General features: G+C 39.3%; 1 protein-coding gene across 4 annotated transcripts in view; it reads left to right on the plus strand.

The window, feature by feature from the left end:
- Exoc6b (exocyst complex component 6B) overlaps positions 1-22,007 on the plus strand; it is a 672,146-nt gene that overhangs the window by 62,842 nt on the left and 587,297 nt on the right. For 3 of the 4 annotated variants that reach the window (XM_045152123.1, XM_012951116.2, XM_045152124.1), the window contains exons 2-5: positions 4,652-4,817; positions 11,099-11,146; positions 13,737-13,827; positions 13,931-13,976. In XM_045152123.1, the coding sequence (XP_045008058.1) occupies positions 4,652-4,817; positions 11,099-11,146; positions 13,737-13,827; positions 13,931-13,976 (351 nt within the window). The remainder of the gene's footprint in view (positions 1-4,651; positions 4,818-11,098; positions 11,147-13,736; positions 13,828-13,930; positions 13,977-22,007) is intronic. The other variant, XM_045152125.1, reaches the window with a different exon arrangement.

The following is a 22,007-nucleotide window of genomic DNA, read 5'->3' on the forward strand; positions in this document are numbered from 1 at the left end:
TCCTAGATAGTGTCTTGACAATGTAGTCATGGCTAGTCTGGTACTCTGTAGTTCAGGCTTGCTCCAGACTCACAGCAATCTTCCTTTTGCTTCCTGAATTCTGGGATTACAGGTATGCATGTGCTACCATGACCTGCCCTAATTCTTACTTTCATTTTCAGAATGCTCTGTGATCCACTGCAAACCTTTTATGTTAATTCAGTATCATAATTAAAGAGAGCAGTAGTCATAACAATTTTAAGTAGAAACAGCTGGAAGTAAGGGTGATTAGCATTAATAACCATTTATACTATTCTGAAAATGTCTGCTCTTCACATTATGGGCTGAATTTGAAAGTGGAGGTGAATTGTAGAAACGTCAAGCTTCAGGAACATTGTTATTGATTGCTTCCTATTTTGTAAATGAGAGCACTCTGAGGGCCAGAGAGATGAACTGAGTTGGCCGAAGACTAGCTAATGAACAATACTGAAACCAAGGTCCCATAATCAGGCAGCTAAAATTTGTGTTTCCTTCCTCTTATTTTTGATTTCAGTTTTGTTTTAGATAGGAAATTCAGGTGGTTTAGGAAGGCATTATTAGTGTAAGCCAAGGTTTTGTTTTTCTCCTGTCTTCCTCTAGGCTGTCTAGATAGTTGATACTGGCCTTAAACTTCTCATCCTCTTACCCTTACCTTCCAAGTGCTGACATTACAGCATTATAGGTATTTGCTGCCACACCTGGCTCCTGAATTTTTTAACTTTGGGATTTTCTTTTCTCCAACTTTGTTCTTTGTCTTTAGAGAAAAAGTAAATATTTCACGTGGTGGAATTCAACTTGAAAGTATTGTTGAGTCAGAATGTACTATTGAACTGGACATCAAGATGTTTTCAGCCCTGTCTTTAGGTGGAGGAGTAGGGAATATGGATCTTTCATTGAAAAATTCCCTTTTCTTGCCTTTGAAAGGTGAAAGGTTAAGGTTGAGAGTTCTTGTAATGTCAGTGGTGAATTGTTTTGTGTGTGAAGTATCTCCTCCAGGCAAGAACCATTTGAAAGATTGTTTATATTTATTTGACAATCTTCCTTTCTTCCCGAGGAAGAGGGATGATTATACATTACTAGGTCTTTTCTGAAGTCAGTATTCAGAATTTGTAGTGGAACATGTATGTGTTTTTGTTACTTCTGAGTTTTGAGCAGCAGAACTGACATGCCGAGGAAAGTGTGCTTTCTAATCCACAGGACGGGGTGGCAGTCTGGTACCCATACATGACTACAAATTCAGGAGACAGTGGCAATGAACAGATGTGTATTTGCTGAAGGAATGTCAGAGATCAAAGACATCTTAGATATAGTTTGGTCATTCGTTAGTGCATGAATATTTGCCGCTTAAAGATAGAGTTCTTGCCTTTGAGTTTATAATCTATCTAGTTCATGTGGATTGTAGGGAGAAATACAGAATAAGCCATGGATGGTAATGATGATTATGATGATGATGAAGACATTGTTCAAAGATGGGGAGAAACATTAGCTGGCATAAGAACATCAAAACAAATCCTTGAGGCTGGGAAGATGGCTCAGAAGTTAAAGGCACTTGCTTGCAAAGCCTGCAGACCCAGTTCAATCTCCAAGCCACTCACATACTCCATGCACAAATTCCATGTGTCTGGTGTTTACTTGTAGCAACAAGAGGTCCTGGTGCATGTGTGTGTGTGCACGCACATACACAACACACAAAACACACACACACACACACACACACACACACACACACACACACACACAGATTTAAAACACCAACAAATCCTTGAGGCAAGAATAGCCTTAAAAAATAGTCATAAAAATAGTCAGTGTAGCTACATTATAGAAAGTGGAGGTGGATCACAGATGGGCAGTAGAGAGAAAGGCTAGAGTATGTAGAGTGGTGTAGACCATGGCAACAATTCTAGAGTTTTATTCTTTTGTAAAGAGAAGCCATTGGAGAAGTCTAGATGGGGAGATAATGTCTGAATTATTGTTGTTAAGAAATCATTTTAACTGCTGTGTGGAGTGTGTATTGGGATGGGGATGAGGAAGAAGAGTACAGAATAGACCTTGGAGATTGTTAACTGGTCCAGTGATCAAGTTGGAGATTAGAACTGTTCTAGTAGGAATGATGTGGTGTGTTCTATTTTAAGGTACATTTTGGAGGTCAAGTTGCTAAAAACTACTAGTGGGTTAAATGGGGGATAGGACAGAGAGAGGTAGGTTAGAAACGACTTGTGGGTGTTTGTCTTAAAGAACTGGATAGTGCCATTAGTTGTGATGGGGCATTGAGATATGTGGGAGGAACAAGTTTGGGAGTGGAAGTAGATTGGTAAACTATTTTTTTAAATCTGTACTATATTTTTGATGGCTTTTAAAAGTCCAGTGGGAATTTTTTTAAAACTTTTTTTGTTTTTTGAGGTAGGGTCTCACTTTGGTCCAGGCTGACCTGGAATTAACTCTGTAGTCTCAGGGTGGCCTTGAACTCATGGTAATCCTCCTACCTCTGTCCCCCAGGGATTAAAGGTGTGCGCCACCACGCCCGGCTCCAGTGGGAAGTATTGACTAGAAGCTGGATATACTGAGCTTAATGCTCAGGGAAATGCTCTGATTTGTACTTTATACATTAGGAAGTCAACACTGTAAGGATTATATTTTCAGGCTATGACATTGCTTGGGGAGAGAGCAGGGTAATGGAAGAGGAGTAGAGAAGGAAGCTTGAGAAGGCATGTCAGTGAAGATGAAGTCCATGCGAGTATGGTTTTCCACTGAAGTCTCCAGAAGAGTGCTTCATGAGGGAGTGAGCACCAAGCCCCAACAAATGCTGCTGGTAGGTGAAGGGAGAGTAATACTTCCTCTCATAAGGTCAGGAAGTGAGGGGCTGAGGAAAGGGAAAGGAGTTTTGCTAGGAAGGAGAGTAGAGAAACAAGATGTTTAAAAGAAATGGTTATACATATGTGATCTACTAGAGAAGGAGAAACATATGATGCAGGAAGGTATAGTAAAGAATAATTACAGGAGTAAGGTTCTTGGTAAAAAGAAAGATTGGCCACAGATAAGGGCTTGTAGGGATTCTGCTACTGTTTTGGAGAGTAGACAGAGGAAAAAGTATAGATGCAAATAGGTTGGTTGATTTTCATGGGGGAAGAGGAGATAGTTCAGGGTATCAGATCAGTACTGAGGATGAAGGATAAACCTTTGAGGTAAGGAGAATGAATGTTCCCGTACTTAATTATTTTGGAAATAAACAGTGACTATTTTTGAACCAAAAAATTACCTTTAGGCTCCAAACAGGCTAAGAAAACATATAATGATTTTTTTATTTAGATTTAGGCCCCACATACAAAAAGCTGTTCACAAAATGACATGATGGTATCTGACATGGTCAATAACTATTCTTGTGGATCTTGTAAAGCAGGTGAAACATTATCAGAATTATGAAGAATACATATACAGCATTTAACCTTGATAATGGCATAAGTATCACTCTGAGTAAGTACTTTACTTTGTGTTATACTTTTCTTGGTGAATGCTGAAAACCAGGTTTGGTAGCCAAAACTTAACTCTTTAACATATATATATATATTTTTTTTTGAGATAGGTTCTCACTGTAACCCAGGCTGACCTGGAATGCACTCTGTACTTCCAGACTGGCCTCAAACTCAAAGTGATCCTCTTACTTCAGCTTCCCAAGTGCTGGAATTAAAGGCATGTGCTACCATGCCTAGAAATATATTACTTTTTAAGGGCAGTTGTGGTCTTTTTGAAGTGAGTTTTAGGGACCTGGGAGGAACTCTGTGGCTAAGCACTTATGCCATCTTCTGGGATGAGTTAGGGGCGTGCTGACCATGTGGCTTCCTTTGGAAGCCTTGAAGATCTTCACCTCTGTTCCGACTCCTCCTTTTGCAGACTGTACACTGGTTGGAGTTCAATTTCTAGGCTTCCATGTCTTTCCTGATCAAGAAGATAGGTGACTTATCAGAGTTGTGGGATCATGAAGAAGTGTCCTGTTGTCTACTGGGCCTCCTTGATCTGGGAGCATGGAACAAAATATTGCTTTCCCTTTTTAGCTCTGCTTTTTAAGCACTCAGAAGGACAGTTATACCAGTATAGAACAAAAGCATGGATTTGTAAGAGCAGGCAAAACATCCCTAGAAATAATTCTTACCATTGAATTTAAAACACCTTGGAAGTATTTCTTTCTCTTTTAAATCAACTAAAGCAGACTAAAGACTTGACACCTCTGTTAAGACATCATGAGAAGCACCCCAGCGTTAATATGGTAGCCTCAGGAATTGGGAATTATGAGAGTTTCTGTTGTCATTGACTGGGAAATAGTGTGGCCTCCAACTCCTGATTTTGCTGCCTCTACCTCTCAAGTAAGTGCTGGGATTAAAGATGTGTTCCACCACCCCTGGCAGAATCCTGTCACTCCCAATTATCCTCTAAACCACTTGGGGTATTTAGACAGCAGAGTAGGAGAAAAAGGGTTTGACATGAGGGACCGTAGCCCATTTTTCTTGAAACACATCTCCTAGAAGATGGTATCATCCCCTCAGGGGGCTAGTATTTTTTTTTTTTTAATCTCTTAGAGGATAACCAGGGTGATGCCCTTGTCTCTCATTTATAACTCTATTCCATTTGTTTTTCAAAGGTCTGTTTATGATGGTGAGGAACATGGACGGTTCATGGAGAAGCTGGAAACTCGCATCCGCAACCATGATCGAGAAATTGAGAAGATGTGCAACTTTCATTACCAGGGCTTTGTGGACTCCATTACTGAATTGTTGAAAGTGAGAGGAGAAGCCCAAAAACTCAAAGTAAGGAGGCCCTTCTACATGTTTGTTTCTCTTGTCCTGTTTTGGGGTTCCAACTTGCATGCAAAGAATAGAGGTTACATTGCATGACATAATTATAGTGAAGATTTATTTAATATAAAATTTATTTTATGAGGTAGATACTTTTTATTCCCACCTTATAGATACAGAATTGAAGTAAAGATAAATGAAACACATGACCAACGTCACAGAGTTTATACCAAGTAATCGTACTAAGTAGTCAGAAACTTCAGAACAATTTATCTAAAATTCAAATATAAATATATCACTTACCTGATTTAAAAGCATCAGTAGATCCCTTTGCTTAGACTCAAAAGAACAAAGTCCAGGATCTTTACTACAATATTCCCCTCTGACCTGGTTCTGCCATTTCTTTATTTTATTTTATTTTATTTTATTTTATTTTATTTTATTTTATTTTATTTTATTTTATTTTATTTTATTTTATTTTATTTTATTTTATTTTATTTTATTTTATTTTATTTTATTTTATTTTATTTATTTGAGAGAGAAAGAGGCAGAGAGAGAATGGGCAGGCCAGGGCCTCTAGCCACTGCAAATGAACTCCAGATGCATGCACCCCCTTGTGTATCTGGCTTACGTGGGTCCTAGAGAGTTGAACTGGAATCCTTTGGCTTTGCAGGCAAATGCCTTAACCGCTAAGCCATCTCTTCAGTCCCTGCCATTTCTTTAGGATCATATCTTTCCTTTTCGAGAGAGAGAAAGGGGGGGGGGAGAGAGCGCACACACACGCTCGCATATGTATGTGTGCGTATAGTACATGCATGTGTGTGTGTAGGTGTATATGTCCCAGGCAAGAGTAGAATGGTGTGGTCCCTCTCTACCATTCTTCTGCTTTGTTTCCTGGAGACAGAATCTCTTGTTGAACCCTGGGGTTGCTCTTTTTCAATCAAACTGTGATTGATGGGACCCAGTATTTCTCCTGTTGCCACCCTCTCAGGATTAGAGTTACCGGCATATGTGTGGCCAGGCTTTTTTGGGGGGGAGGGGTTGATTTCGAGGTAGGGCCTCACTCAAGATCAGGCTGACATGGGATTCACTATGTGGTCTCAGGCTGCCCTCGAACTCAGTGATCCTCCTACCTTTGCCTCTGAATGCTGGGATTAAAGACGTATGCCACCATGCCTGGCTTTTTTTTTTTTTTTTCTAAATGTGGGTGCTGGGGATTGAATTCAAGTCCTCATACTTATAAGGTGTTGCAGTTCTGGACAACCATCTGACCAGAAGCAGCTTATGGGAGGAAAAGGTTTATTTCAGGAGTATAGGATCCAGGGGAAGTTCCATCAATGGCAGAAGAAGTATCTATAGATGCATAGCAGAGACACCATCAAACAGCCAGCAAACACAAAGTGCTAGAACAAAACTGTTCATTATACAGCTTAGGGTTGGACCAAAAGATCCGCCCCTAGTGACACCTCTTTTAGCTGGCTGCTAGAAACTTAAGTAGGAGGCTTAACATTAATCAAAATACCTCAGGGCTAGGTGTGGTGGCTCATGCCTTTAATTCTAGCACTAGGCTGGCAGAGATAGGAGGATCACTGAGAGTTTGAGGCCAGCATGAGACTACATAAATTCCAGGTCAGCATGGGCAGGAGCAAAACTGTAACTCAAAAACAAAACAAAACAAAAAAACCAAAACAACAAAACATAACATACCATCACATCACATCACATCACATCACATCACATCACATCACATCACATCACATCACATCACATCACATCACATCACATCACATCACCACATCACATCACATCACATCACATCACATCACATCACATCACATCACATCACATCAATCTCAGGCTATGGGGGACATACATTCACATTGACATTGCCATATAAGGCAGGCACTCTTAACTGATGAGACATATCCCCAGAACCAACCCTCTTTTTTTTAATTTTTAAGTTTTAGTTTTTATTTATTTTATTTATTTGAGAGAAAGAGAGAGAGAGAAAAAAAAGAAGAGGCAGATAGAGAGAATGGGTGTACCAGGGCCATCAGCTGCTGCAAATGCCACCCTGTACATTTGGCTTACGTGAGTCCTGGGGAATCGAACCTGAGTTTTTTGGCTTTGCAGGCAAAAGCCTTAACCGCTAAGCCATTTTCTCAACTTCATTACATAAATATTAACATATTTGATTATGGTGTGCTAGTCCCAACTGGGTAATGATATAGAACATACTTACAATATGCTGTATACTATATCTTAGTATAACATTTCCAAAATTCTGGTCTAAACTGCATTGGACCTTAAGATTTTAAAAAGGAATCCATTTTTAAAGGAAAATATTGCCAACATAATTCTCTATTTCCATCCTTTAGGTAACAAATCTTAATTTGTTGCTAAGTGCTATTTATCCTCACCCACCTCTCTTATCCTATGTTATCCCTATCCTCTTGGGCTATTCTCCCTCATCCTCAAAACATTTCATTAATTTGCAGGGGGAGAGAGATAGCAAGCAAGTGAGCAAGTGAGAGCATGCCAGGGCCTCTAGCCACTGCCAAAGAGCTCCAGATGCATGGGCCACTTTGTGTATCTGGCTTTACATAAGTACTGGGAAATCAAACCTGGGTCATTAGGTTTTGCAAGCAGGAGATTTAACCCAGAGCCATCTCTCCAGCCCTATCTTTTTTTCTTTTTTGTTTTTTTTTTGAGGTAGGGCCTTACTCTAGTCCAGGCTGACATGGAACTCACCATGTAGTCTCATGATGGCCTGAATTCATGGCCATCCTCCTACCTCTGCTTCCCAAGTGCTGTAATTAAAGGTGTGACCCGCCACACCTGGCCCTCTACCCTTTTTTAAAAAAATGTATATATGCATGCATACATATGTGTATGTTGTCATGTATATGTGGGAGAGTACAACCTCAGGTGTCATTCCTTAGGAACACCATCCACCTTTTTTCTGAGACAGAGTCCCTCTTGGCCTGAAACTCACCAAGCAGACTAGACTGGTTTGCAGAATACCCCAGAAATCTACCTTTCTCCACCACCCCTAATGCTGGGATTACAGGCATGTGCTGTCACACTGGCATTTTTACATGGATTCTGGGCATTAAAGTCAGATTCTCATGCTTACACAGTAGACAGTTTACTAGCTGAGCCATCTCCCTAGCCTTGGGCTGTTCTTTTCTATGCTCCTTGGACATTGGTATCCCAGAGTCCTCCCACAGTTCCTTTGGTAACCTGATCTATATCTTCTGGGCTGAATAATACTGAATTTTACCTGTAATGCTCACCATTTACTTGTATCACTTTTTCTTCCTCCTCCTCTCTCCCTTTACTTTATATAGCTCAAATTGCAAAGTCCTTCAAATTGGTGAGGGTGCCCATGAGGGAACCCTTTGCCTACATATTAACAGTTAAGGTTATTAGGCTGCTTCACGCTTTGCCCATTTACTCAGAGGGTTGAGGACTATCTCTTGTACACTTGGTACGCTTTGCTGTAGGGGAAGCCATCTGACCTAGATTAAGAACCCACGAGCTGGGTGTGGTGGCTCACACCTTTAATCCCAGGCTTTGGGAGGCTGAGGTAGGAGAATTGCTATGAGTTTGAGGCCATCCTGCAACTACTTAGTGAATTTCAGGTCAGCCTGGACTAGAGTGAGACCCTACCTTGAAAAACAACAACAAAAAAACAAAAAAGAACCTATGAAATAAATTTTTAGGGTCTTGAACTCTTAAAAGAAAAGTTTAGGTTATAGAAAAGACTAAGTATTAACAATTTTTAACAATATTTATATTCTAGCTATTCATGATCTATAGCATGTATGTGTATATGGGGATACATATGCACATAATACTCATGTTTATGTTTTCTGAAGCAAAAAAAGTGCCTTCGTAGACAGTTATAGTTTCTTTTCATTTATTATCAAATGACTTCTTTGAGTGATATAGTACTGTTGCTCCTTTCCACTCATACCATTTTTTGTTTATTTTTTGAAGCAGGGTCTCATGTTAGCTCAGATGATCTATAACTCACTCTGTAGTCCAGGCTGGCCTCAATCTCATGACAGTCCTCCTACCTCAGCCTCTGGAATACTGGGATTAAAGGCTTGTATCACCACATCCAGCTCCATATTAGTTAAAGCTTTTATAAAAGATATTTTCAGTCATATTGCCTGCTTTAAAAAAAATATTTTAGAGCTGGGCGTGGTGGTGCACGCCTTCAATCCCAGCCCTCGGGAGGCAGAGGTAGGAGGATCACGGTGAGTTTGAGGCCACCCTGAGACTACATAGTGAATTCCAGGACAGCCTGGGCTAGAGACCCTACCTCGAAAAACAAAAACAAAAACAAAAACAAAATTATTCATTTATTTGAGATAGAGAGAGAATGGACATGCCAGGGCCTCCAGCCACTACAGACAAACTTAATGCATCTGGTTTATGCATCTGGCTTACATGACTACTGTAGAGCTGAACCTGAGTCCTTAAACTTCGCTATTTAACTGCTAAGCCATCTTTCCAGTCCTGCCTGGAAGCTTTTTCTCACCTTGAGCTGAAGTATATATATTGTTTGAGTAATAAGCTCCACTTCCTGAAGCCATCATAAAACTCGACCCCTGAATATAATTCTCATCACTTGGTCTTAACCATTTTAGTACCTAATCTTACTCTGGAGCAGGCATCAGCAAATTCTGGTTTGCAGGCCAAATCTAGCTTGTCTTCTGTTTTATTGGGATTTAGCCACACCCACTCATTTACATCTTCTGTTATGGCTGCATTCTGGCTATAGTGTCAGTGTTGAATAGTTTCTGCAGCCACTGTGTGGCCTAAAAATCTAAAATACTTACTGTCTGACTCTTTATGAAAACAGATTTCTGACCCTTGTTTTAGATAATACTTGTATTACTACCTTAAATCTATATTTTGGGCAGCTCCATCATACCCTTAATTTTTTTTTTTTTTTTTTTTTTTTTATATACCCTTAATTTTTGTTGAGCTCACAGACCAATAAATGAACAATGTATTTCACATGCTGGAGAGATGGCTTAGCGGTTAAGCGCTTGCCTGTGAAGCCTAAGGACCCCGGTTCGAGGCTTGGTTCCCCAGGTCCCACGTTAGCCAGATGCACAAGGGGGCACACGCGTCTGGAGTTCGTTTGCAGAGGCTGGAGGCCCTGGCGCGCCCATTCTCTCTCTCCCTCTATCTGTCTTTCTCTCTGTGTCTGTCGCTCTCAAATAAATAAAAAATTAAAAAAAAATAATAAGGAGGTAATGTAAGTGTTTTTTGTCTCTCTTTCTGATATTTTATAAAGGCTTCCTGGAAGAGGTAAGATTTCATTTTGTCTTGAACATAAGGGTACATGTGGTAATCTGCTCTGAAAATATAGTTCATATATATAGTGCACAATTTAGGGCAACAATTTAAAAAAGTTTGTTTTCTGAAAAACTAATTTCTTAAAGTCCTGAATAAAAGGATTTTAAGTGAGTTTGGAAAATATTTCCTATAATATCTTTTTCTTGGGCATGCTTTTTTCTTGATGCTTTAAGGAACACTTTAAGAAATACTGAGTTAGGGAATGCAGGAAGTGAAAGTATAAAGAGTAGCAGTTAATAACCTCCACTCAGAAAAACTTTTAAAAGTTACTATTCATGTTTTGAAAGTATTTGAGATGATAAAGAATTTACTATGCTGTATACTTAATTTTTTTTACCTTGGTGGTGCCATCAAAGGTAGATGGTACTGAAAATATGTACTTGTTCCTTTAAATTATAAGCTGTAACTAATTTAAAGTCTTATTTACCTACTTTTAACTATCTGATGGAAAGATTAATAAGAATATGAAAGTGTTAGAAGCTGTTATGAACTAATAATCCAAAAACAATTTAGATAATGCATTTTCTAAAATCAGCATAATACGTTGGTGTTGTGAGGAATGTCTGTAATATTTGTCTTCTAGGTATTATACGGATGGTAAAGCTCTTTCTAAGGATTACTTTTTTTATTTTATTTTCTCTCTTTTTTTTTTCTCTTTTCTCTCTCACATTAAAGTGTAATCCTGTATTATCTTAGTTTGGAATCTTCTAAACTAAGTATATCTTTTTAAAAAAATATTCTATTTTTCTTTATTTGAGAGAGAGAAATAGGCAAGGAGAGAGACAGTGGATCACATGTGGTGGGATACTGAGAGTACCTAGCATCCAGCCTCAGTCTCTTCATAGTGAATTGATAACCCTTATTCAACTGTGGTCTAGCTATTTGTTTTTTGAGTTTAAATTGCCTTCTCTCCACAGAACCAAGTGACGGACACTAATAGAAAACTGCAGCATGAGGGAAAGGAAGTAAGTCCAGTTTACCTTTTGAAAAAATCTTATGCGTTTTTGTTGGTCTCTTTGGATGACTGTTCTTCATTTAATGGCTTTTGATACTATGAGCCATGTGTTGGATGTTTTTTATTGCTGCTACTTGTAATGTTTATGTGAATTAAATGAATGTAGTTACTACAGAGTGTAATGAAAGATGCAGCCTAACCCCCTACCCCAGGTAGAGTCTTACTCTAGCCCTGACTGACCTAGAACTACAGTGATCCTGAGTGCTGATGTTAAAGGCATGCACCACCATACCCTGCAAGAAGCAGACTTTCTTAGGTCATGTTATACCCAAGCCTGTTGCTGCTGTCCCCCCATGTCCATCTATTTTGTCTTCATTTTTTTCTTAAAGATTTACTTTTATTTATTAGAGACAGAGAGGGAGACAGAGAGATGAGGAAAGAATGGGCATGCCAGGGCCTTTAGCCACTGCAGAACTCCAGATACATGTACTGCCTTGTGCTTCTGTCATACATGGGACCTGGAGAATTGAACCTGCATTCTTAGGCTTCGCAGGCAAGCACCTTAACCTCTAAGATATCTCTCTAGTCTGCTCATTTTTTTTTGTTTTATTTTAGAAGGAGGCGGGTGGAGTGGGTATGCCAGGGGCCTCCAGCCACTGCAGACAAACTCCTGATGCATGTGGCACCTTGTGCATCTGGCTCATGTGGGTCCTGAGAAATTGAACCTGGGTCCTTTGGCTTTGTAGGCAAGTACCTTAACTGCTAAACCATCTTTCCACCCTTTTTTTCTTAAAAACATTTTCTTTTTCCTGTTTTTTTCAAGGTAGGGTCTCACTCTGGCCTAGGCTGACCTGGAATTCACTATGTAGTCTCAGGGTGGCCTTGAACTCACGGTGATCCTCCTACCTCTGCCTCCCTCCTGAGTGCTGTGATTAAAGGCGTGTGCGACCACGCCAGGCTAAAAATTTTTTTTTCCTTTTTGTTTTTTAATTTGAGAGGGATGGAGGGAAGAAGGGAAGAAGAGAGAGAGAGCCCCCCCCATATTCATCTATTTCAAATCTTTCATGTTGCTTTAAAAAAATGTTTGAGAGATAAGGTCACTATACTTACTTGTCAGGGGGAAATAAGGTCTTATGTGTCTAGTACTGATTTTGAATTCATTGTGTAGTGAGGCTGGTCTTGAAGCCCTGATCCACTTTCCTCCACCTCCCAAGTGCTAGGATTATGTGTGTCATCATGTCTACTCTATATGTTATCTTCTTTTTACTCTTCTTATTTTACTTTTCCTCACTGTACCTATCATACTCTTCATTTATGTTTATAATTATGTAATATTTTCTTGTATCACTCTTATGAATTAAATTCCATATAGTTAAAAAGTTTTGTCATATTCATTGCTGCATCTCTTTCATCTACCTAAATGACTGGCATAAAGTGAGTATTCAGTAAATATTTGTTGAAAAATGAGTCCTCAGTTCTTGAGTAGTCCACTAATCATTTAAACCATTATAGTTTGCAGTATAATTTTTGTATCTATTTATTTGCTGGATCCAAAGTGAGGACAGGTGTTGCCACTGTTTTATTGATGAGGAAATGAGAAAAGGTTGTTTGCTAAAATTTATATGATCATTGACAGGGCTGGGACCAATTTTTCTGACTCACAGTCTATTATTGTCCTGTATCTTCCCTCTGTTCTCATTCATTCTTTTTGCATGATATCTATGCTATCTTAAAAAAAATTCATATTTATTTATTTGAGAGAGAGAAGGGGGGTTAGAGAGAGAATGGGCATGCCAGGGCCTCCAGCCACTGCAAATGAACTCCAGATGCATGTGCCCCCTTGTGTGTCTGGCTTACTTGGGTCCTTGAGAGTTGAACTGGGATCCTTTGGCTTTGCAAGCAAACATGTTAACTGCTAAGCCATCTCTCCAGCCCTGTGCTAAAGTTTTTAAGCATGGGTATGGGATGAATGCTGTAAGTAGACATTTAAGTTACGCCTTCTTTTCAAATATTCTGAAATAAGTATCCTATATAATAATATATATCCTATATAATATCCTACAGACTGGACTGCTTCTCTTAGTTATACTGTGAGATGACTTCAGCTTTAATCCTTTAAAATAGGAACTATGGGAATAGAAGTGAACTCATCTTCACTAAAGTAGATCTTGTTGAAGAGCCCCGTTTTCTAAGTGTGTGGTTTCATTGTTGAAATAGAGGCTGAGTTGAAGATTACAGGAAGGGTGGCTGTCCTTTAGAAGGCCAGCCCTCATGAAGGAGATGAGGGATCTTTGTAGTGATAGATTAAACTGTATATCATGAGGAGTCAGTCAGTCTAGGATTGGGGGGGAATGTGAAAATGGTTTTTCTCCTGGATAGCCCATTTGAGCCATTTTGCCTTCCTAGAAGACTGGGAGAAAGTAGGAAACCACACAGGAATTTTACTGGTTGGGAAAGGCAGTTTTTTAATCTGCTTGGCAGGTCTTACTGTGAAATTGTCTGGAGTTTGCTGATGAATTGAACACTGTGGAAAAATGTGACTGAAAGATTTTTATTTACAACTCTTGCCATAATTTAGTCTTTTTTTCACTTTTGCCAAGCTGGTAATAGCAATGGAAGAGCTGAAGCAGTGCCGGCTACAACAGAGAAATATTTCTGCCACTGTCGATAAATTAATGTTGTGTCTTCCAGGTGAGAAACTTGAAATGGAGTGGGAATATTGAGTAGCAGTTCCTTTAGCTTTAGTCTTTGCTTTGTATAAATAATGCTTGTGTGCTCTTTTCTCTCTTTCAAGTCCTAGAGATGTATAGCAAACTGAGGGACCAGATGAAAACTAAAAGGTAAGATTAAAAAAAAAAATGATTTCCTAAAAATTTTTTTTTCTATTAGTTATATACACAGTGTGTATATAGCCATGTCGGTATCATTGTTAGCCTCCTCCCTCCTCTGAAGGGACCTTCCTCGTTGGGGAATGTAGGTCGTGCATTATGGGGGTAGCCATCAGTTATGGGTAAGAGCAATGTCTTTGTGCATAATGTCCCAACTCGTGGCTCTAACAACCTTTCTGTCCCCTCTTCTGTGAATTTCCCTGAACCATGTTGGGTTTGTTTTAGGTCTACTTCAGTGATGAGGTCTTGGGAGCCTCTGTGTCTCTGCATATCTGGTTTGGTAGGAGTTGAGTATTCTTTGTGTCTATCTCCTTCACCCTTGTGCTGGTACCAGGTTCACCTTGAAAGCAGCACTCCTGCTCATTTCCCCAATTACTCTATGGTTTCAGCTGGGGCCCTGGTGAGGTGCAATCTTTATCCACTTGAAAAAGAGAAGCAAATTCTCCAATGGAGAGTGAAGTCAGCACCAGATAAATGGGATGATCATTATTATTTTCGAGAGAATTTATTAGATGTAGGCCCTCTTGTAGCCCATGGTTGCTGGGAGCTTGATAATGGAGAGTGGGCTTGTTCTTTGGCTATGATTCTGACTTGTTTCCCAGCTCTAGCTGTGGGTTCTGTTCCACTGAGCAGATTCGTTAGCCAAATCAAGAGCAGTTGATTACCCACCATAGCTGTGTGCCACTATTGCACTTGTGTGAGCGTCATGTCAGGTTGTTTGCTGCTGAGTAGCTTAGATCATGTGTTGCTAGGACAAATGTTGGTCATTTTTCCCCAGTTGCTCATGTAGTACCTTCTGGCACTAGATGAGCTAAGTGTCTGGGGACTGACTCTCTTCCATATTCCAGCTTGGTCACTCCATGTTCTGTACCAACAGCATATGGTGTCTTCAGCAGTAGGGTCTTAACACTAATGTTTGGTGGGTCATCAAGTACTCTGACTGAAATCTATCTTCTTTTGGGAAACCTTGTTGGTCTCTCTGATCAATAGCTCATTGTGGATATTAACCATATGCTGGTACTGGGAGTTACAGGCTATCACCAAGGGTAAAGAAGGAAGAAAAAGATAGGTAATGTAAAAGAGAAAGAGAGGAGACAGATGGAGAGAGATCAAGTAAAACAGGAAAAGATTAAGGTTAGTCTTTATTATACCCTCTGCAGGGCCCTGTGATTCAGGTGTTCCCTCTTAGGAGCTGATGAAAGTTCAACCTTTTAGTCTGTCTTTCAGGATATAGGATTTGATGGTACTATTTTCATTTGGGTCCAGTTTTGTGTCCTCCCCTCCAACTCTTACCTTCCCCTCCCACTCTCCCTTCCACTTGTTAGGTCCTTGGGATTCTTATTAGATATGTCAGCATCTCAGGCACATTCAGGTTAAGAGCCACAGATGAGTGAGACCATGCGACGATTATCTTTCTGTGATTGGGTGAGTTCGCTGAGAATGAGCTGTTCCAAATTTGACCCTTTTTCTTCAAATCTCATTGTGTCATTGTTCCTTACTGCTGTGTAGAATTCCATTGTAGAGATATACTGCATCTTGGTTATCCATTCGTCTAATGATGGGCATATGGTTTGATTCCAGCTCTTAGCTATTATGAATTGAGCAGCTGTAAACATGGTTGAGCAAATGTCTCTGAACTAAGGTGTGGAGCTTTTGGGGTAAATGCCCAGTAAGGAAATAACTGGGTCTGTTGGTAACTCTGTAGTCAATCTTTTTAGGAGTTTCCATATTGCTTTCCATAGTGGTTGTACCATCTTACATTCTCACCAACAGTGGACTTATGTCTGGGTCCTCTGTTTTGTTCCATTGATCTATGTGTCTGTTTTTGTGCCAGTACCATGATGTTTTTGTTACTATGGCTCTGTAATATAGATTAAAAGCAGGTACAGTGATAACACCAGGCTTATATTTCTTGCTGAAAATTGTTTTAGCTATTTTTGGCGTTTTGTGCTTCCAAATGAATTTTAGGATTGTTTTTCCTATTTCCGTGAAGAATGTCAGTGGAATTTTGATGGAGATTGCATTAAATGTGTAAATTGCTTTTGGGAAGATTGACATTTTCACAGTATTGATTCTTACAATCCAAGAATGTGGGATGCCTTTCTATTTTCTAGTGTCTTCTGCAATTTCTCTCTTGAATGTTTTAAAGTTTTCATTGTAGAGATCTTTTACTTCCTTGATTAAGTTTGTTCCATGGTACTTATTTATTTTTTTGAGGCAGTTGTGAATGGGAATGATTACTTGATTTCATCCTCTTCATGCTTGTTGTTAGTATATAGGAAAGCAACTGATTTCTGTATGTTTGTTTTGTATCGTGCTATGTTGCTAAAAGTGTTTTATAGCTCTAACAGTTTTCTGGTAGAGTCTTTAGGGTCCTTTATGCATAGAATCATATCATCTGCAAGTAATGATAATTTGATCTCTTCCTTTCCAATTTGTATCCCTTTTATGAGTGTCTCGTGTTATTGCTATAGCCAAGACTTCTAGTACTATATTAAATAAAAGTGGGGACAGTGGACACCCTTGTCTTGTTCCTGAATTTAGTGGAAAAGTTTCAAGTTTTTATGTTGGCTGTAGGTTTGTCATAAATAGTCTTTATTATGTTGATTATTGTGGTGGTTTGTGTCAGGTGTCCCCTATAAAGTGAGGTATTCTGAATGCTAGTCTCCCCAGTTGATGGAAATTGGAAATTAAAGCCTCCTGTAGGCGGTATCTTGTTGGGATGGTCTTATGGGTGTTATAGTCATTTTCCCAATGCCAGTGTTTGGCACACTCTCCTGTTCCTGTTGTCCACCTTATGTTGGACAGGGGCTTCTGGCAACCCTCTGCTCATGCCATCATTCTCCCCTGCCATGTGGAGCTTCCCCTCATGTGTCAATCCAACTTTATATTAATCTTCAGGTTTGGAGTTTATGGTGTAAGTTGTGGCTCTTATACCCTCAGAATAACAGCTGAAGTGGCCTTAGATGTTGAATTTGTTTGTTTTTCAAGTATTCTTAGTAGGATGGTTGGTGAAAATTGCCGACAAATTAAAAAATTCAACTGAGTGATATACACATTCAATGTAAGCCAGCACAGAGTATTTATGCAAGAGTAGGGATTAAAACAAACAGATAATCTAATAAAGCCGAAGTCCCTTAGGTTGCCTCATACCCTTCAGTGATTTCAAATGGGAGGCTGAGGTTTCTGGTCTGAAATTGGTTCCAGGTCAGCCTGGGGCTGAATGAGACTTTGTACCCAATAATGACAGAAGAAAAAGATAACAGCCGTATAAATCAGGAAACATCAAAGCAATAATAGTCAATACCAGAATAGTTTATTTCAGAATGGTACATCCGACCAAGAATACATCAATTAAAGTCCATCACATAACCTGCCCAAACATGGAAGGGTGAGATTAGGAATTCCAGTGCAGATATAGCTATGTGCCTGGTTTTGTGTATGTAGGCCCTGTTACCTTTTTTTTTTTTTGGTTTTTCGAGGTAGGGTTTCACTGTAGCCCAGGCTGACCTGGAATTCACTATGGAGTCTCAGGGTGGCCTCGAACTCACAGGGATCCTCCTACCTCTGCCTCCCAAGTGCTGGGATTAAAGGTATGTGCCACCACGCCTGGCCCTGTTACTTTTTGGAATGGCTTCTAATCTCATTATTGCTGAAGCCTCTGTCCTTTGCTGTTGCATTGAAGATTTGGTTATGCTGCTTGTGTTGCTGGATCTGATGTTCTGATTGGTTGTACTGGATGCTGTGGGGCTGGGAGATGGATGAGTTTTCTGGTGGTTTGTGGCACTGGTAGATGGAGGAAGGGAGTTTGTGCAGCGTGCTTGGAGTTTTAACTGACCTGCTCAGCTCATCCTGTTTGTGTTCTCCTTCAGCAGCTGCTCAGCTGGTTTCTGTTGTCTTCCCCTTAAGGTTTCTTGACTGTGAGATGAGGTCGACGTGAGTGGAAGATCCCTTCACCTGGCTTTTCCTGCAGCTCTGCGCTGCACCGGGTCAGGTGGTCATGTGGATCAGGCCAATGGTGCTGTGGCAGGAGCCGCTTTTGTGCTTCCTGCTTGCTAGAAATTTTGGGTATCTCCTGTTTCTCTGCTCTGGTTGATAGTTCCTTATATACTTTCACTTTTCTGTAGAAAAATATAGTTTGCTTTATTCCTGCTTATATCCCCCCAGGTTACTTGGCATAGGTACCATGCTGCCATCTTACCTGGAATTCTCTCTAGTAAGTTTTGGATGAATGAAGGACATTATAGTATGTTGATGAGTGTCTAGATTTGGGTAACTTTTTTTTTTTTTAAGTGTTGGGTTTTATTTTGGAAAGAGTTTTTTGCAGATCATCTGACCTTTTCAGACCTCCATTTTAAAGGTGGGCTAGGTCTTCATGTCGGGGCAGTCTGTGCTGGGTAGTCCACAAGAACTCTTGAGTGTGTCTGCTCAGAGTTAGGATGTTTCTCTGCATTGTCTGACTTCAATGAAATGTTCATTTGTCTGTTTTCTTTTCTCATTTTTCTTCTATTTCCTCTCTTCCCATGTTCCCTTCTTCTACCTCTCCCCTCCCCTCCTTTCTTTTTCTTTTTCCTGCATGTCTGATGCACCCCGTAGCAACTTCAGGGGATGCATTGTGGGTTTTTGCTTTTTTGTTTCTGTCAACTTTCCTCAACCTTCTTTTATTTTAAAAAAATATTTATTTATTTATTTATATGTTCATTTGAGACAGAGGGAGAGAGAGAGAGAAAGAGAAAGAGAAAGAGAAAGAGAAGATGGGTGCTCCAGAGCCTCTAGCTGCTACAAACTCCAGATGTTTGTGCCACCTTGTGCATCTGGCTTTATGTGGGTACTGGGGAATTGAACCTGGGTCCTTTGGCTTTACAGGCAAATGCCTTTACTGCTAAGACATCTCTCCACCCCTCCTCAACTTTCTTTTCTTTTTTGGGTTTTGAAGGTAGGGTCTCACTCTAGCCAAGGCTGACCTGGAATTCAATATGTAGTCTCAGGGTGGCCTCAAACTCTTGGTGATCCTCTTACCTCTGCGTCCTGAGTGCTGGGATTAAAAGTGTGCGCCACCACGCCCAGCTTCCTCAACCTTCTTGAACTATTGTTTGGCTTATTAAATCAACACATCTGCTGAACTGTGCATGGTTTCGCTGACTGACTGTGATGTAGAAATTGCACCATCAGGTAGATAACTCACCTTGTTTGTTATGTTTTTCTATAGTTCACAGTTCACTGATGCCTGGTGTTCTATTCCTGAAAATAGTTCTTTCATGTATTTTAGTCAGTAATCTACTTGTTTATCCATTGGGAGTTCACGTCTGTTTCTTGTTTCACTTGTATAGTCAGAGGCCTAGTTATTTCTTTTTAGATATAAATCCTTACTATGTGTTTTATTTTATCTCTAGCATATCAAAGGGATTAAGTATTTGTTAATGATTTTCTTTTGTGAGGAAAGGAACTAATATTTTTCTATGGTAAAAGTTTTGATTTAATATCTTATGTTAAGAATAAAGAAAAATATATTTAGGTATTCATGATTTGTTTTTAAGGACCTTACTGCAATTAATAAAAACAAACACTGTGAAAGAGTTGTACTCATGGCAATGAATATTTATCTGCTGTGCCATCATTCCTTTTCTAATGAAGCATTCAGCCTTGCCTGGAGTTTGTAGTAATGTTTAGATGTCTTCTGTATTTTTCATTTTGATTCCTTTACTTTATGCTTCTTTGATTTTATTTCTGCTTATATCTTGATTAGAGGACCTACCAGAGGCAAGAGGGGAGAGTGAACACGCATTTGGCTTTCCATTCTGTTAATAATGGGCGACGACTTTCAAAGTAATGTCAAAATCCCATGTGGGGTTTCCATGGAAATGGACTTTTTTTCTTTTGGTGTCTGTTATACAGGTGTTTAATTGGCTGTCATTATTTTTTTCTGCCAGTGGTATGGAAATACTTTAAAATGCTAAATAATTTATTGATATGTCACCACTGGAACATGACTTTGCTAAGGGAGAAGGGATAATGGGGAAATAAGGTGGTATTCTTTGTTGCCGTAATCACTGGGTTTTGTACTAATTATCCTTGAGAAATGTGGGTCTGTTTGACAGAGCAGATGTTTCAGCCTGAGCCATGTGTCTCATCAGAGACTGTACCCATGTCTGCAGGCAATGTTGAATTTTCCCCATTTTATAAACAGTGCTTCAAAATATAACTAAACCCCAAAATGTGTTTATCTTTTGGTCTTAATTCTTGGCTTTCTATCCATTCTAAAGTTTCTCTCTAGAGGCATTACATTTCATTACGCATAGCTCTTGTTACCTAATTGTAGTATAAACACTATTCTGTTTACCCTAAATTATGTGGGAGTGTACTGTTTTCAAGTCTGTAAGATTTTAATAAAAACAACTTTCAGATTTCCCCATATTTGTCCCTGTATTTCTAAATTTAGGAATAATAAGCCTTTCTTTTTCTATTTATTTGGAGTAAGATTTTGACTGTTAGAATCCATGAGAAAAGACATAAGAAATTAAATAAACTGGTTTGTAATCTTTAGTATTTGTGGCAGTAAGTGTGTTACAGTAAGAAAAACTTAAGTATCTGCTATGAAAAGAATTCTTTAAGTTCAAAATGGAGTTATATATCTTTTTATTTGTAGAGAGGGAAGGAAGTTTTCTTACTTTTTTGTACTAAATATATCATGGGACATGTGGAAATTAGGCAATTAAAAGCCCAAAGAAAGAAATTATCATTCACATTTTGCTGTATAAAGAAACAAAAAATTTCAGTTATCTCATTTTTATTTGAATCGTCCTAGTTATTTTCCTGTACTTCTGTATATGTATTATATTCAGTGGTAGATATTAATGTATGCATATGCATTTATAAATTATGTATGTTTACCTATTTATGATGCATATTTTGAGGCAAGGTCTTTCCATGCAGCTGAGTTTGGCCTAGAACTCACTTTGTAGCCCAATGTAGCTTTGAACTCAGAGATCCTTCTCCTTGCAAGGGTTGGGATAACAGGTGAGATCTACCATGCTTGGCTTTTATATAATTTTAAAAAATATTTCTGTGTTTGTATGTGTGGTATGTGGTATATGTGAATATTTGTGTATATGAGTGTGTATTCACATGTGCCATGGAGTACATGTGGGGGGTCAGAGGGCCACCCCAAGTTTTGGTCTTTACCTGTCACCTTGTTTGAAGCAAGCCATCTTGGTTGTTTACTGTTGGGGATACCAGGTTAGCTGGGACCTTCCCTTGTGGTGCTTTGCCTCGCACCCATGTTGGTGCCCATGTCATACTCTTTTTTTTTTTTTGTTTTATTTTTATTATTTTTTTTTCTTTTTTTAATTTTTATTAACATTTTCCATGATTATAAAATATATCCCATGGTAATTCCCTCCCTCCCCACCCCCACACTTTCATACTCATTTTATTGTGAGCTGATATGCATAGGTCTGAATCCTATGCAGCTCCTAAAGGAGGGGAGTCAAGGACGTATTCTATAGTGCATAGCTTGGACCTCTGCACGAATATTCACAATAGACTTCATTAGACACTTGAAGAAAATAGGCAATAGGCATAAGAGAAGCAGAAGGCAAACTCCCACAGCTGCAAAGCTGCCTATCCAGGAACTTAGAGAGTCCCAACCAGGCAACACAGACTGAATTGTAGCAAGTAAATCATTATCAGCCTTAGTGGCATCAAAATCAAGATGACTGTTCTGTATAGCTAGAATTTTTCCAAGGCTTTGAAAGATTAACAGGTATCATAACAAATGCAGGTTGTTTGACAATCATTACAGTTCCAGAATCATGAGAAATATAATTGGACAGACTACAATTATCACAGGTAACATTAAACATTTCCTCAGACCCATGATACCAGGTAATATTTATATTCCCTAACATCAGGGCATAAGGTGGTGTAACACAGGCCATAACAGTTCCCTTTGGAAGACTATTTGAATTATTGCTGGCAGATGTA

This window comes from Jaculus jaculus, chromosome 6, assembly GCF_020740685.1.
Source record: "Jaculus jaculus isolate mJacJac1 chromosome 6, mJacJac1.mat.Y.cur, whole genome shotgun sequence".
NCBI lineage: Eukaryota > Metazoa > Chordata > Mammalia > Rodentia > Dipodidae > Jaculus > Jaculus jaculus.